At 37.3% G+C, this 16,905-nt stretch overlaps 1 protein-coding gene across 5 annotated transcripts in view; it reads right to left on the bottom strand.

Moving 5' to 3' along the window:
- The window catches only part of fam184ab (family with sequence similarity 184 member Ab), a 229,571-nt gene that overhangs the window by 129,784 nt on the left and 82,882 nt on the right, over positions 1 to 16,905 (bottom strand). For all 5 annotated transcript variants that reach the window (XM_076874063.1, XM_076874062.1, XM_076874065.1 and 2 more), the window contains one exon: positions 1,027 to 1,146. In XM_076874063.1, the coding sequence (XP_076730178.1) occupies positions 1,027 to 1,146 (120 nt within the window). The remainder of the gene's footprint in view (positions 1 to 1,026; positions 1,147 to 16,905) is intronic.

Below are 16,905 nucleotides of genomic sequence, written 5' to 3'. Positions count from 1 at the left end.
AAACAAACGGATTGAACTGCAGCTTTTACTAAAGCCCCAACTCAAACATCTCCTCTGTCTGAAAACTAAATGTATGTACAGCTTTACTACTACTACATGTACTATACTTATATCCTCACTAACTGTCCAATTATAGACCTGATTGTTCAGCATTATATATTTCTTATCTCACAACTTGGGAGTAATTTTGAATTGAATAATTGAATTTTAGTGTAATGGTCACTGAGATACTGGATGAAAGGAATAATCATTCAAATCCATTGAAAAGTGCTCAAAAAAACTCCAAGAAAAGCTTTAAAAAGATTTTCCCCCATAAAGCTGTACTTCTGCTATGCATACATACATATCGTGACTTTTGAAATGGTTGTGAAACTCTAATGTGGGCATGCATCTGTGCAATGACATGATTGATTTAACCATTTCCTGTTTCAAATGTTGTATGGCTCTTTGGGGATGAGATCGCCATCTTTAGCGTTTCATAATTCTCTAAAACCAAGTACACCCTCACTGCTTCCATAGGAATTAAGTGGGTAAGTAGCAGCCAGGAGATGCTAATCAAATGCTTGATTAATTAATCATCAACAAGTGTGAGCACCTCTGTAACACTAATCAGAGAAATTGCAAAAAAAACCCCAAAAAACCCCAAGAGCTACATCTCAGACTCCAAATCTGACATATAGCTCTACATCTCAATTAACATTTATCATGCTAACTGAGGCCTGTGCTTCTTTCAGATGCTCCCTTATTAGCAACGCATCTCCACAGAAGAGGGATCCGCATATTTGATTTAGCACAAATTTTTATGCTTGATGCCCTTTGTGACACAACTCTAAATCATTTGCCAGGGATCTCTTGCACATTAGGTCAATGTGTTAACCACTACACAAAGATGAATATGCATGATTAGTTTGGAAGGGCTGCCAGGAGAAAGTCTGTTCTGTATAAAAGGAATATGGGACCATGCCTAGATGTGCACAGTTCTAAAGAACCTAATAAATTTAAAGTAAGACAGACACACACACAAACCTGGAGTATCTTCTCCCTGGTCTCAGAAAGAATCTGCTGCACCTCCTCTTCATGAGCCTCCTTAAGAGTAGCGATGGCTGCCTCGTGTTCATCATTTTTCGTGTTCAGTGCATAGATAACCTGCAACAGAGGGAAGAAACACATTAGATAATGTACAGGATCATAATAAAGATTTAATACAATATTGATATGGTTTTTGGTTTTTTTTACACCTGACTAGACAATTAACAGCAGTATTCAGCTAACATGCTAGGACTGCTATGCTGGGCATATTGTGTTAAAATATTAATACGGGAGCTAGCAGCAGAACATCAAAGCATGAGGATAAAGTAAAGAAACATGAGAGCGGAATAATAAATCTGTAAGATGAAAAGGAAAGGTGATATTGATGTTTTGAGCATGAAGCTCCCAACGCGGTTCAAGGAGAGAAAGAACTTCTCATACAATATTTTTACAATCAAGTCCAATGAAGTCTTTATGAAGAACAGCTGGTACTTAGTGCAAACTTGGTGTTATAGACAAGGTGTTTGAAGCATCCACTATAATGTTCAACCATCACCCTAAATCAATGAAAAGAAAATTTTTCACAATTTTGAGAAGTCGAGTTGGATGAGGAGTCCTCACGGGGTTTGTCCTTAAATGCCTTTTTGCCTTTTAACCAAAGGAAAAAAAATCACCAGGACTGTGATAAAAATATGCGTGCTTAATTTTCCAAAGCTGGCAAATACTTCACGTTTATAAGATGGCCAAACCCTCGCCAGTTACTCTCCGAGTGACGCAAACCGAACTCTACTATTCAGCTGCAAAATAAAAGATTCACCTTAATGCTGCAATCAACACATTTGAAAGGACAAAACTTTTGCTTTGAAGGCGAGCATTCTCCACTTCCTGTTTGCACTGTAAACACACACGTTGCACTTGTTATAGTTTCACTGGTGTTTAATGAGAAGTTGATAAGTGTTTGCAGACATGCCGGGGGCTTCCATGTAAACTACAACCATGACGATCTGCTAACAAATAAAGCATTCACGAGGAGATTTTGGTGCAGCACTATATATTTCATTGCAACCTCCAGCAATAAGTTGAAACCAGAAACCAGTTGCAGACTGGTCTCAAGACCTGTGAACCCTAAAGACCTAATGTGAGCCACAACAGTTATAGTGTCATGTTCAGGCCATTATAAAATACACTTAAAAAACAAAAAACAAAAAGCAAATTCAAGATTATCTGCCATACTACCAATATTTGTTGTGGTTTACTGAAACGATTAATGGTGAGACAATTTGCTGAATTTTTGCTGGTTTGCTGGAAGCTTTTCTGGGAATGCAGACCAGACTGACCAGACATGATGAAGAACTTAATAAGAACTTAATGCAATTCTAACTTCATATTTTGGCCTCAGTTTGATAGTCCTGCTGTAGCATAAATATTTCTAATGCTACGGACATACAATTAGTAGAGATGAACTGTGGTACTGTATATAGCTGCTATAAAGCTGCTAAAACCTCCTATTCCATTGCTTAATGTTTCTAATAACTCAGAAGTATCAGTGATCTCTTAAGGATAAGCTATGAATTTCACATAGCCTTACTTACTTAAATAGTAGATATTAATGTTTCATATATAACTGACAGTAAATCTTGCAAGTCTTCACCTTTACAAGAGAAACATCAACATACTATGGATTTTTTTGCTATATCTTCTCCATATCTGATGCCTTGCAGTGATGAATTAGAAATTGGTTGACGCTGTGTATTGCTGGGGATAAAAATAACACAAGCAAACTGTTGTGCATGAGATTGACCTTTAAATCTGTCCAAAAATACATGCGGCCATCCAATAATTTGACAGTGCTGTGATCCTCTGCTCAGAGCAGAATGAGAGGGAGAGGACAGAAATGGGTTCCATGGGTTTCCACATGAAAAACCGTGAGACACCCGTCCTCTGCTTCTCTCCCTGCCGTGAGAAACAAAGCTCTGCGTTGCCTCTTTGAAAAACCAAGTCAATAATTCAGCACATTGAACTGTGTTTGGGTGCTAAAGAGCCTTTGTTTACTTGGGCCAAAGTCCATCAATAGAATTGGAAAAGAGTGCAGAGGAAAAAATTTGAGAAAGAAAAGGAGGAAAAAGCTTTCACTGACACTAGACACCCACTTCTTATTCTTTGCCATGCCTTACTGGGAGAAGAAATGTAGTGCATGTAGCTTGACAAGTGCTGATGTCTTTGAGATTTTCATTGTTTATTCCCCACACACTCACCCTGTTTTTGCTGACAGCTGCAGAGCGGTGCAATGAGAGAAATAAGTCACTTTATAATCAAAGACATACTCAGGCGTGGGATGAAGCCTCTCATTTGATTTTGTAAACCACTGAAGTTGAACAGGACTGTCCAGCTTTCGTTTGGCCAAAAATCCAACTTTATCACCTCGTTTTGACTCAAATTATTGTTGTACAAGATTGGTTGTGTTGTTCTCTTTTGATTTTCAGTGTAAAGGTATTAATTTAGGAACACTTCACATTGCAGCTAAAGCTTTTATTTAATTAAACTGTTAATAAGTGTGCAATGAAACATTCGATTAACTTGTTTATATTTTAGATACCTCAGCTGCAAATAAGCCTAGTTCATGTCTAATTAAAAACAAGAAAAAAGTGTTTATTAATTCTATAAAGCAACGAATAATAGTAATAAAGGTTTAACTGTGGAAAAAGAGCCATTAATGTGAAGTTACATTAGTGTATGAGGTTTATTTACATTATAAGAAACTCTAATAAGTTTCTTAAACAGTTGTGTTGGTAAATGCTTAATCTAATATTTATAATACTATTATTACTGTTTATACAACCTTATTAGCACATAGTATATCTTAATACATGCAATAGATATGAACTAACATTTATTACATGGATTTTGACATCATGCATTACCATTTACTGTCCTGGCAATAATAAGATGCCAATAAGACATTATGCTAATGATCCTGTAAAACTGCTCTATGGCTGTGCAATTAACTAAAATTTTGTTTCAATTTCTATTTTGGTTTCTACCAGTTACTAAAATGAGATTATCAAAATCACACAGTTACTATGTCAGATTCTGTTTTAAAATAATCATCTTGTTTTGCTTCCAGTACATCACTTTTCTGTACATTTGATCGGACACATTTATTCACTTCAATTATAGTAAAAGTTCATAGAAATCCACTTAAATAAAAATGGAAAATAAAAGTGCCTTAAATCATCAGTACTGAAAAAGTAATTATGATTTTGGCCATAATCAAGCAGCCACAGACTGGTTTTAGGTTCAATTTCAAGAAGAAGAAGAGCTTTCCCTCCTCTTTAACGTCTCTCTCCCCTGCAGGTTGTAGCAGCTTTAGCTCATCTCAAACCAAAAAGAGGTAACTTTAATAAAACTGACCCAGGTCTGTGGAAAAACTCATTTTAAGTAGGAGTTCAAGAAGGTGACAAATAAGTACTATCTTTGCTAAACGTTTATGATTGCCATGGTCTAGCAGGCCATGTGTGTTTAGTAGCTGACTTAAAGGAAGTGATGTGTGTGAGGTTTTGGTCTGTCTTTAGTCTTTAATAGGATTTACATTTAATGGAAATCCAGCTACAGCTAGACTTGGACTTTAAAAAAATGCCAGTATAGATAATTCATAGTGGTGTCAGAGAACAGGCCAGGGGATCACTAAAGTCAGCAGAACTGGTCCCCTGATGCTCATGAATGTTTATCCAAAATTTATAGCTGTTGACATATTTAAGTATTTCAAGCTGTTACAGCCATATGACTATGTTCCTTCCCCTTGTTGTCCACTCTTTCTTGTAGGCCAATTAGTGCCTACTGTGTACTTGTTCTTCATCCCAGCTTCCTCTGCTTCTTGGGCAAGTGTCCCAGTCCAAGGCTCTAATACTAATTACAGCGGCTGACTCAAAAGAGCTGCCAGTTTGTCATTTGAGATAGCAGTGATTTAAAGTGAGGAGTCTGCCCCGTGTCTCCTTGTTTGTAGCGTTGTTGTTTGGTAATCTGGTTAACACTGAATGTACCTTAGAGGCTTTTGTGTTCTGCTTCAGATGTGCTTGCTTTATAGTGCTTTAACTCTGTAACCGGAGACACTTATCTGAGTGTGGAGACTGTTTTATCTGTTTACAGTTAGAATTTCTAACTTTTTTGTCCATTTTTGTCTCCTGTGCTGTTTTATTTCAATTTACCCATTAATAGAATAGAATAGAATAGAATAGAATAGAATAGCTCTTTACTGTCACTGTTACAAGAACAATGAAAGGCAATTTCCCTGACCTCCACACATCTCTCCATGTGTGTGAAATAAACAATAGCGTTAGTATTTACAAAATAACACAGACAAATTTACATTTACACAAGTAAGATATACATGGACCTGCAAATATCTTTTGTTTGTGACTGTACCTTCTCCTTCTGTGGTCAAAAGATTGACTAACATCAGTACACCCATGCAATCCATACACACACACACACACACACACACACACACACACACACACACACACACACACACACACACAGCCTAGTTTATGTATACAGGGTAGTTTTATCCAAGAATCAAATCAAATCACTTTTATTGTCACATCACATGTGCAGGCACACTGGCACAGCACATGCGAGTGAAATTCTTGTGTGCGAGCCCCACAAGCAACAGAGATGTGCAAACACAACAACACAAACGAGCAAAATACAAGAATGGCCAACCTGAAACTAATAAATATATGTACAATATATAATAGTGTATGCATTTCTGGATGTGTATACTAAATATTTTCCTACGTGTGTGTGTGTGTGTGTGTGTGTGTGTGTGTGTGTGTGTGTATACACATTTTTACAAATTAAATAGTAAAAAAATAAAATAAAATAATAATAATAATAATAATAATAAAATATATAAAATATACAGAGTTGAATATGTGCAAAACAAGTGGCATTTATATACAGTGTGGAGTGCATAATGTTGAAAGAAGAATTACAGCCCATGTTTTCCTTTGGACCTCTCACTGTAAGTCTCCTTCACTGTGTTCACAAATGAGCAATGAAGCACCAAAGATCAGAGACAAACTGCAGAGAGGAAAATAAGGCCAAGAAAAATTTGGTTTGCTCCAAAATAAAACATCTTTTCCTCATCAACACGCCTAAATTATTCAGCTCGGCTCAGCCGCTCATCAGCTTAGGAAGCGAACGAAGCGAACGTAACGGTTAGACGAGCTAAAATCTCCATCAGAGTCATCAGCACACTTCTGCAGATGAAATGCACTAATCATGATGCTGTTGGGCCTGCACACACACACACACACACACACACACACACACACACACACACACACACACACACACACACACACACACCAGCATAAATTGTCAAGTTCCTGATGAGCCAATGAGCCCATGTCCAAACTCATCATGATAATTTGCCTGACAAATGGTCAGAGGCAGAGATGTGGAGGCAGAGACTATTGTGTGCGTGTTTGTATGCGTTAGCACCCACAACAATGACAAGTGCAGCCTGGGAGATAAAGCCTGCAAATATTGCCGTCATTGTCACCCACGGACACTGAACAGTGTGTGCCAGTAAAAGACATTCTTCTAAAGGTTATTGCAGATATGAGCCAATATCTTCTGCCAGTGCTGATCTATGTAAAGAGTTTCTGTAGATCAGCACCGTCTGAGAAAATTTGGGTTAATTTTAGTATTACACAGCATATATTCAGCATTAGATGAAGACCCATCCTGCCTGGTGGGGCTCTGTGGGAGCATCGGTATACACAATTTAAGGGACTTTCTCAGCCCTAACTGATCCTCTCAGACAGCGTTTTCCCCCAAAACGTGCTCTCGGTAAGGCAGTACATAGCTTTAACTAAAGTCCTGCCTTAAGGCGGAATTACAATTCTCTGTCAAGGTGTTGTGAGGTTACCCTTCAGGTATATACAGGGATCAGCTTAAGATTTAACCCAATGAACTGCCAGAGCACTGTCTGTGAAATGCAATATCATTCATTTATTTTATGTATTGTAGGTATGAAATATATTTTGGTATTCATGTGATGGAGAATCACACCAAGGACACTTTGGTAACAGCTTGTCTAGATTCTAGATAGTAAAACACGTTTGTGCATATTTAGTGATAATTTCAACTTGGTAAATTAAACATCACTAAAATGACCATGTTCCAATTTTTGTAATCACATTGATCACAAGTTTTCTAAAGGACATTGTTCCAGAAGTCTTATGGTTTGCTCGGATGCAACTTTGCAGACCATCCATGTTCCTTTTAGAAGAAAGAAGAGAAGAAGCTTTCTCCTGGCAACACCCCCAAACAAGCTGCACTTGTTCCGACTTTTTCTAATTGTACTCTGACAAACTTCAACATTTAACATGCTAACTGAGGGTGTTAGACTCAAAGATATAGCTCTTAAATTATTTAGGCTGTCCAGTCCTGTATGTTAACACACTCATGAATGCTTCAGACCAGCATACTGCCAAAAGATCTTTTTAGTGGTGTAGAAACACAAACATTTTAGAAATCTTGTCAAAAAAATTTGTAAAGCTAAAACATATTTATTGTTATTGAGCCGAGACACTGGACTTCACACAGAAAGACCCCAGCCAGATGGTGGATTTAAACTCAGGACCTTCTTGCTGTGAGATGACACTACTAACCACCACACCACCATGAACAGTGAGAACAAACCACAGATTAAAAGACTGTAAACCACAAGAATGAGTCACAAGACATAAACGAATGTAAACAGGTACAGGTACTAAATTCATCAGAGAAAGTACTGTCAGCTATTAGAGTCTCAATTTAAACCTTTTTCCAGCAGTTAAATTTGAGATTCATGTGTTTTATGACAAAAGGCCACTGTTAAGATTTTCTTTTGGTATACAATACAATGAATGCTACCCTCAGCCTAAACTACAAGCTCTTTTTTACACTTGAATAAAGTGCTACGAATTCATCCATCTAAGGTGTGAGCGTGAGAGAAAGAGGGAGTGAACGTGTTTGCACGGTACCAGAGATCTTTTCTCATCTCCGCCGATCGATCAGTTCATGTCCTTGGAGGAGTTTGCTTAAATGACAGTGATACCAGGCCAATCGATAAGGCGACAGCAAAATGCTGCAAATTTTGTCTGTCAGCTGGGAGAAAGTCACTGCTGAGAAACTCGCTAGGACTTCGACCAGACGCACTACGGCTGAGTCTCTGCCTGCTGCTCGGTGAAATATGACTCAGCTGCCAAAAGCTGGGAAAAGCTGGGAAAATAGGACTGTCTAAAATGAAAGTTTCCTCTCCTCACTCTTACTTAGTTTCTAACCCCCGGTTATTTCTATTTGCTTTTATGTTATTCACTCGACACAAACCAGCTGCAGTGTATAAGCTTCATAGCAATGCTGAAGATACGTAAACTTGTTTTCTTGTCTCCGTTTAATTTTTTCTACTTGAGGTGTTTACTCGTCTGCAGGAATAATGTCAGATTTACTTTGCGTGGTGCTCCAGACATGCTATCATCAATGTAAGCTTCGGAAAGTAGCGTGGATAAACAAACTAAACGATGTCAAAATATATTAAATTAATGTTAAAATATACAAACACAACAACAAACACAGAACGTTATTTTAGCTTCACACAGAGCAGTAAAGGTTTCTGTCAATACCATAAGGACAGCTTAAGCTGCTTTCAGTAGAAATGATTATATGTGATATTTTGTTTGATATATTTTATGAACATTGAAGTAGTTTCAAAAGCCTCGTCACCTCATTCTCGAGTTATGGGATTTATAAATTTGGGTGTCCACGCTGCTAACAATACTCCATTAGCCTTTCACGGCTGAGGGGTAAAAAGGATGCACACAGCTTTTGGGTCTAAAAAATTAAACCAACTTGGGAGTGCCTAGAACCTGCATTGTCTTTAATGGCCATCGAGGGGTGCTAAATGTACTTTGGGTCCTATAGAAGTCTATAGAAAATAAGCCGTCTGACACTTTCCTGATGACGGTCGAGTGCTCAAGACTCAGTTTTAGTCATACTGAACAAAAAAAACGAAAACATTAAATCTTGGTCGTACTGTGTATCTGGGGTATGCTCACTACGCTCACCACTGAATTGTGATTGCCAAGCCATCAGGAAATGAGCGTGTGGTTTCACGGTCAGAACAGCCCTGCTCTCACCACAGTGGATAATACTGGCATCACTATATCTACATCTGATGTAATATCTATCATCTTTTTTTTCTTTTTTTTTCAGATCGATCATCTGACGTCAAGATTCATGGGCTGGACAACACTCATTACACTTTAAATTCAATCGTTTTATTTCAAATGCACACCTATAAAAACTGTGACTGCACCTTGCACCTTGAGATGCATGCATGAATGTCATGTTGAAAAAAATCTGCCCACAAACCAGTAAACCCCTTGCACTTGATATTGCCTTTGGGGAAGTTATAGTAGCTGCAGTGGTTGTGTCCAGGATGCACATATTGCCATGACACACACACACACACACACACACATATATACACATACACACACACACCAATTTAATGACTGCAATGCCACTTTTTAAAGAGTTTAGATTTTCCAAAGTCAGACTGAGATTCAGGGAGTGCAAAGTTTAAAAGTGTCCCCACAATTAAAACTCAGACAATAAGAACTCTGAAGAAAAAAAATATCAAAATTTCATTGGACCAACAGCAGCTGGAGGCAATATGGCAGGGGAGGTGAGTCTTTACTTTTTAATTAGCTTGAAAGGGACAAGATTCTGGGGTGATCAAAGCAAACTATGCTGTTTCATCTTCACTTCCCCACCACACTCAAACCTCAAATTTTGTCACTCTAAATTGCTTGTGAGTGCTATTTTTAGACATTATTTATTTATTTATTGGCTCTGCTGCCAAGATTGGATTGTGTACAACTTGCAGAGATGCAAAAAAATATGTTTGGAAGATCCTGGGCACTGGCTTTTGTTGCTTGGTTCCCAGTGCCAGTAGGAAGAAAGGGTTCTGTAGCGTATGCATGTAGAGCAGCGCTTCACGTAGTTTGATCCTGGAGTTCAGAACAACTGCACCGGTGCTGAATACTTCTGTAATGCTGCTTCTAATTAGTAAGACTGCAATGCAAAGCTACTTAATGACATAACATCAAAAGATGTACATTTTTAGGGGTATAAAGAGATAATATTTAACTGTTCTGCTTTTGTCTCATACAGTTTTACAGAGAGAATTTTATAGAAACTGGATGCACCTGAAACTACAAAGGTAAATATTCATTGTCTTCATTGAGGTAATCCACTTGTTAAGCCCGACTTCATTAGTTACTTCTGGCTCTCAGAAGCCAACCAAACTGAGTAAGTCCATCAAAGTGTGGCTCACAAGTGTTTAATGTATAGCTTTAACCTCCTGAAGCTTTGCAATATTTGGAGTCCTGGACACAATACTAAGCTTAAAGACATGATGGAGAAGCTTAGGATGACAAAAGAATACTTCTGGGGGGCTCGTGTCTATTCAAAGACAGAGTAATAGCACTGCAGCAAGTTCAAATGACTTTGAGTGAAACTTCCACAGAAAATAAAAGTGAAAAGTCCATCAGGCTTTGCCAAATGAAACGGGGATTGTTAAGGCCAAGATTCAGCTGAAGTCTTTGAACTGGCAGGATGAAAGCTGCCAAAATAAACTCCCATAATAAAGCGGATTGTTAGTATTTGCAACAAAAGTATTAAATATCACCTACAGACCAAACAAACAAGACTTGGAACTGTTTGTTCCCAAAGCAGGAAGTGAAAAGGACAGCTTCTAAAATTTTGTACCGTTGTCATTGGATTCCCAACGACTCAGTGAGGGAAAGAACATAAAAGGGTAAAAAGATGCTGCTTCTTCTTGGAGTTTTAGCAACTTCAAAGGATCTAATGGCCACTAAGAAAAACTGCCAGCTATCCACACACACACCTAATCTCTCTTATCGGGTTTTTCCATCAGCTGACAAGACTTTGATGATAATGATGATGTCTAATGACCACCATTACACTACCTTAATGCAAGCCGGTAGTCATTTCCCACCTTGTAGCTTCAGAGCTTTGTCTTAGGAGTTCAGTTGGTGTGTAAGCACGTGAAGGAAAGCTTGAAATGTGTTGGGAAATGCACAAAAACAGAAAGAAATACAGTATATATTCCTCATTCTCTTCATTCTTTTCATTAAATGCCAATTTTCTATATAGAAGCGAGATTCCTCTTCCTAATGTTCAATGATATATTTTATATGTTTTATTTCTCATTTAAAAAAAGTTTAATCATTTTTATTTTTATTCTGGTAATACTGATTAAGACAATTAACAGCTTATAGATATAAATCACTGTTGACTGTTTATATAATATGATACATAGAAACATGGTCATGCAATATGTGTTAAAATTTAAAAACAGAACAATAGTGTAAATATAAAAACATCAAGGAGATTTAGAGGTGAAACCAAGTAAACCGCATTAACATGGTTACCACTTAATTCAAATTTCAAGCCTTTGTGCCAGGTGAAGCTAACGATCAACCTCGAAGTGTAAAAATATGAATGCACATTTTAATTAGTAATGTTAACTGCTTCATGCTTTAATTTCTGATTTTGAATTAAAGTTCAAAAATAACACAGTGCAGATATGAGCGACTGCATGTCGGTACCCATGTATTGATTTCTGCACACTTGGGAATAAGATCGTTAATGGTTTGGAAAAAGGTCAGTGGGTGGGATCTGGCATTCAATTGCTCCAATAACTATTGATGTGTCATTTCAGTGGCAGAAGCCTTTTAGTCAGTGGGCTGCTGCAGAAGGTAGTCAGTTTAGTGGAAAAATGGGTTTTGCAAGCAATTAACTTCATTATTACTGCTGCATAACAAACTATAATTATTATGTTGATGGGAAGCCTGCTTTATTTTCTCTCTTTGTCCCCTGTCCAATCTCCCTCTGCCTGAGTCTTAATTCTTATGTCATCTTTTTTTAGTTAAGCTACAGAAATGGAGAGAAGAAGACATTTTTACTACTATTTAATAATACTTTTTTATTTATTTATAATGTTTAGTTATAATGTTCCACTTGTAGATCATCTTATGACACGTGACTCACTTACATTAGCTGATGAGGACCATCATATGCAACTGAAAACTGTAACTGGAGTTCATAATTTGCTGTATAATAAAAACAATGTCAAAGATCAAAAGTTAAACACAAAAACATGAGTATAAAAAAGTGATGCCATGCATGTGACACATGGTTATACATAGGAGACCAGTCAGAGAGAGAAGCAAATCCAGCAGGGACAGGACAAGAAGCAACATTTCTACAACCAAGCCAAAAAGTCATGCACAAAAGAGATCAGTTAGATAATGAGGCAGTACACAAGGAAGAATATGAGAAAGAGCAGGAGGTAAAAGACAAGATGGGCTACATGAAGCAAAACTAGAGGAACAGGAGGATCACAAGATGTAAAAACAATAGGGCAACATAAACATGAGGAAGAAACACAAGGAATCCCGGATGCAAATGAAGCAGGAATATAAAGCTGAAAAAACATACAAGAAAGCATAAGCAAAAAAATATGAGGCCATGATTACGAACTTGAAAACTTGTGCAAAAACAATCTGGCAAGTGGGAGGTGAAAGACAGACTGTATATTTATAGAGTGACTGATTAACTAAAAAACAGGTGATACAAAGCAAATAATCACAAAGGAAGGAAAGACACAAGGTTAAAGTGACAGTGTAAAAAGACAGAGTTAGAAAATAAAACAGGAAATGATGATGTGAGGCAGCTATTCTAACCACTGACCCAGCTTGTGGTCAGTGAGTTGTGAAAGAACAAAGGTCTGAGTAGAGTATAATGTACAATCTCGTGGCGTTCCAATGTGATATCCGCTATAACGGCTTTAAATACTACTTGGCTAAGCAATATGTGATGAGACATGAGTGCCAAATCCTCCCGAGCTGCAGTGAGGAACATTGCTAGATAATTATCATTATCTTCCTGCACTCATTAGAATTTAATCTTAGTCAAAATGGAAATTTAATTTCTAATTTGGAATATAAGCCTGTGGCCGTATCATGCATTGGTTTACATTACTCCTATTTTTTTACTTATCTTGTAGAATTTTATGTCATCCATAAAATTCTACAACTCATTCACTGCCAGCCATTGGCAGTGAATGAGTTAAACCCATTGACTCATTCACTGCAATTGACGGCTATAGACGTCAATGGCAGTGAATGAGTTAACATGGTGCCTACAACCAGTGAACTAATTATTCCATTTGATTTATAGTTTGTGAAGGAGACTGTTAAAGCGATTAGGGGAAGTTGATCATTTTTTTCTGGAGGAAACAGTTTTTCATTAATTTAGAAAATTTCCTTAATAATGTCAGTGATAGAAGACCAGCATACAAACCCAATCCAAATCTCTTTAAGCAAGCTTGAGATCAGGCACAGGGGAAGCAGTCAATCGGGTAAACTAAGCAGGTGAAGAGCAGACAAGAGGCCAGAAATCCAAAAACAGTCCGAGAAAATGAACATGAAGAATATAAAGCAGCGAGTAGCTTGATCAGAATGAAAAGATGATCCGGTAGTTAACAAGATATAAAAATCAATATTTGCAGCTTAAAATTTGCAGAACGATAAGAAACCAGACTACTTACTCCTCCCATGCAGACTTCAGTTTGTGAGTCGTGCAAGTATATTTCAAAATTCATTTGTATTTTTTCACCTGTCTAGGAAAAACAGTGATCAACTTACAGGGACACTCTTGCTAGCTACTATTTTAAAAGTTCAGAGCTGTTATTTATTGTCTTAAAAGTATATATATTTGGAAATGTGCATACTGCCCAAGTTAGAAGTTTTATTGAATTTCGGGGCGGTTGTCGAGTTTTGCTGGTGGATGTCAGGAGGCCAGAATGCAGCCCTCAGGCATCTGTCGTTTTCTGCATTTACTTTTACTACATTTGTCTGGTTTGTTTTATTTTATTTAACTATTTTGCTGAATTGAATGTTATCATAGTCTTTGAATTTTATTGTACTTTTGTATGTTTTTTTCAGTCATTAAGCTTCTTTTTATCTTACATTTTTTTTAAATTATATTCCATTTAACTTTACATGTTTCTTTTTTATCATTTTCCCACATTGTGCTATTTTGTTTTGTCAACTTTTATTTACGTGTGTCGCAACTATATGTGTTTGAATTTCCAATCAATTAAAATGGAGCTAATACTGACACCGACAGGTGGTGACACTAGCAGGAGGAATTACAAAATAAAACAGGAAATGACTTGCAAATACAAATAATCAGTATGGTAGTGCTGGGGTTACTTCTCATAAAGACCATCTATTTTCAGATTGAATCCAACATTAGTATCAGCTTCCTCAAGTGCCACCTCACACTTCTACTGTGCGCTACATCGCAGCTTTTCCCCGCAACATCATCTGAAAGTTTCATATTTGCAAATGGGGGGGGGGGAAGGCACTGTGCCATCTCATTTCAGCTGCCTCAATATTATTCATTTTCTGGGAGAGAATTTACCGAAGCACGGAGAGAGAGATAGGAGGTCTAATTACTTTAATTATAATGTGCGGCTGTGATCTGCTAAACTGTAAGGTGCACCTTAATCCGCCAGCTAATTACGGGATGCTCTGTGGCAGCGTAAGCAGCGGCGCTGTTAAGATAGGTTTGAGCCGGTGAGTAAACTACAAAATTTGGTCTTTATTTAATGCAGATTCTGTGATCTGTGGATCAACTTTGTTAGCATTTCACCAAATAAACACCATCTGATTTTAATTGAAGGATCCTGTCGTGACTTGTCTTTCTGGCGCTGGATAAGGGGGAGAAAATATTAAACGCGTGAAGCAGACTCACTGCAGACTGTACATATTTTCTGCTCCTTTTTTTGGGTAAGCTTTTAATGCACATGCTTTTTGCAGCTTGTCAACACTGTTAAATTAAAGAAGAGGCCACTCAGTGCAGTTTTTTCAGATTTTAACATTTGAATCCCTCCATATTTCTATCATACGAATAACACCAGAAAAAGAAAACACATCATGCTCGGGGACAATTCTTCAAAAATATAAAAGAACAGATGCATGGCCTAAAAGTCAACATCAAATACGTCTAAAAGAACGTGTGAAAGTGCCTCTTGCTTCCCAAAGATCGGTGACTGCTCAACAGTCAGTTGAGCTAAAATGTCAAAATGTACTTTAGTCATTTCTGGTTTTAATTAATAACTCGTTGATTTGAACATGATCCAAATTAGCTTAATATTCAGTTTCATTGTAAAGTACCTTTATTTCAAAAACTTGTAGTCTTAAATAATGCATTTGTTCTCATTGTTTTATACACACTTATTTACTCCCCTTGACATCTGTCTCTCTCTCTCTCTGTTCTGCAGGACCAGAGTAGCCAGTGACATTAAATGTTACCATTAAAGGACTGAATAGATGCCATCAATTCCCAAAACCAGCTTTTATTAGCTTAATTTGCAGTGATGCATGACTTAACGCACACATTTTAATTTAACAGAGAATCTGATTTACTGGGAATCATTAGCTGCATTTGGTTTTTAGAGCACCGTGTAATTCACCAAACAGACTCAGCGAGCAGAAAAATCAGCTTTACAATCATTTGAAGACTCTCCATGGGGGAATAGTTTGCGCATCACTTCTTTTGGAATACACACTTAATAAATCCTACTCCTAAAACAGAGTCACTGTTGCTCAGCAATACGCAAATGCATGCCTAAAGTAGCGCCAAACACTGGAGGGATGACATATATTTATCATAGATCTAAATCCAAAGTAAAATTTTGTTGGAAGCCAAGTATTTTTAGCTGGCATGAAAGCCAACTTTCTGCACTCTGACTTGATAATTAACCAGTTACTGTGGCAACTACTGCAAATACAGATGCGGCATAAAAGCGCGTGACAACTAGTGAGAGTTTGTTTATATGCGTTGTTACTGTGTTACAAGAACTAAACAGTACAGACTCATCTAATTGAACAATGAGCACCATCTGGATGCAATTAGTTTACTGTAAGCTCTGAGTGCGTTGTTCTTCTGGTTCTTTAACACAACACAAAGAAGGAGTAATGCAATCTGTTTCTGGTGCATAATACTTTCATTCATCTTAACCTTTTTATGGAAATTCAGGAAAAATGAATACAACAAAAAGTCAGATTGTAGCTCATTTCTTTGGCCTTTAACCCGTGAATACTCAGGCACACAAACATTGAGTAGGGGGGATGCTGGGCTTTCTTTCTCCGCTGGTTGGATGTGATGTGATTTCTATATTATTTGCATAAATAGTTTAGCTCTGACAGACACAGTGACCCCTGCTTGGATCACAGAATTAAAGATTAGAATACCTTCATATTTGGCCAATATGTTAACCTAAGAAGAAACTTTTTGGACTTACTAACAAGTTGTTTAATGAGCTAAGATTTCAAGGTATGGTATGGTTGTGGTTGCACCCTAAAAAAAAAAACATACTAATGCTACAGTCACACTGGGAAAAACAGTGGTTGATGAATTGTTCCCTTCAAAATGGTTCCTTTGAAGACAGAGACCAGGTCTGTGATTAATCACAGTCTGTTACAGTCTTTCAAGCGTCTTTAGTGTTTCAAAAATGCATTGAAACTGTAATAAGACAGAATCATTCTGTTATCAGTTTGCACCGAATGGATTCAAATTGGCAATTATGTAAAATTGGTGATAGTATAACAATTAACTGTTATAAACCACCAAAAATATCAAATCTGTTGCTGACTAAATATGCAGAAATTGACATTAAATAAAAATTCACATTCACCCATCTTCCTACACTCAGAGTCTAACCAGAAC

Source organism: Maylandia zebra, linkage group LG15 (genome assembly GCF_041146795.1).
Source record: "Maylandia zebra isolate NMK-2024a linkage group LG15, Mzebra_GT3a, whole genome shotgun sequence".
In the NCBI taxonomy this organism is placed as follows: domain Eukaryota; kingdom Metazoa; phylum Chordata; class Actinopteri; order Cichliformes; family Cichlidae; genus Maylandia; species Maylandia zebra.
This window is presented reverse-complemented; position numbering and strand designations above follow the sequence as displayed.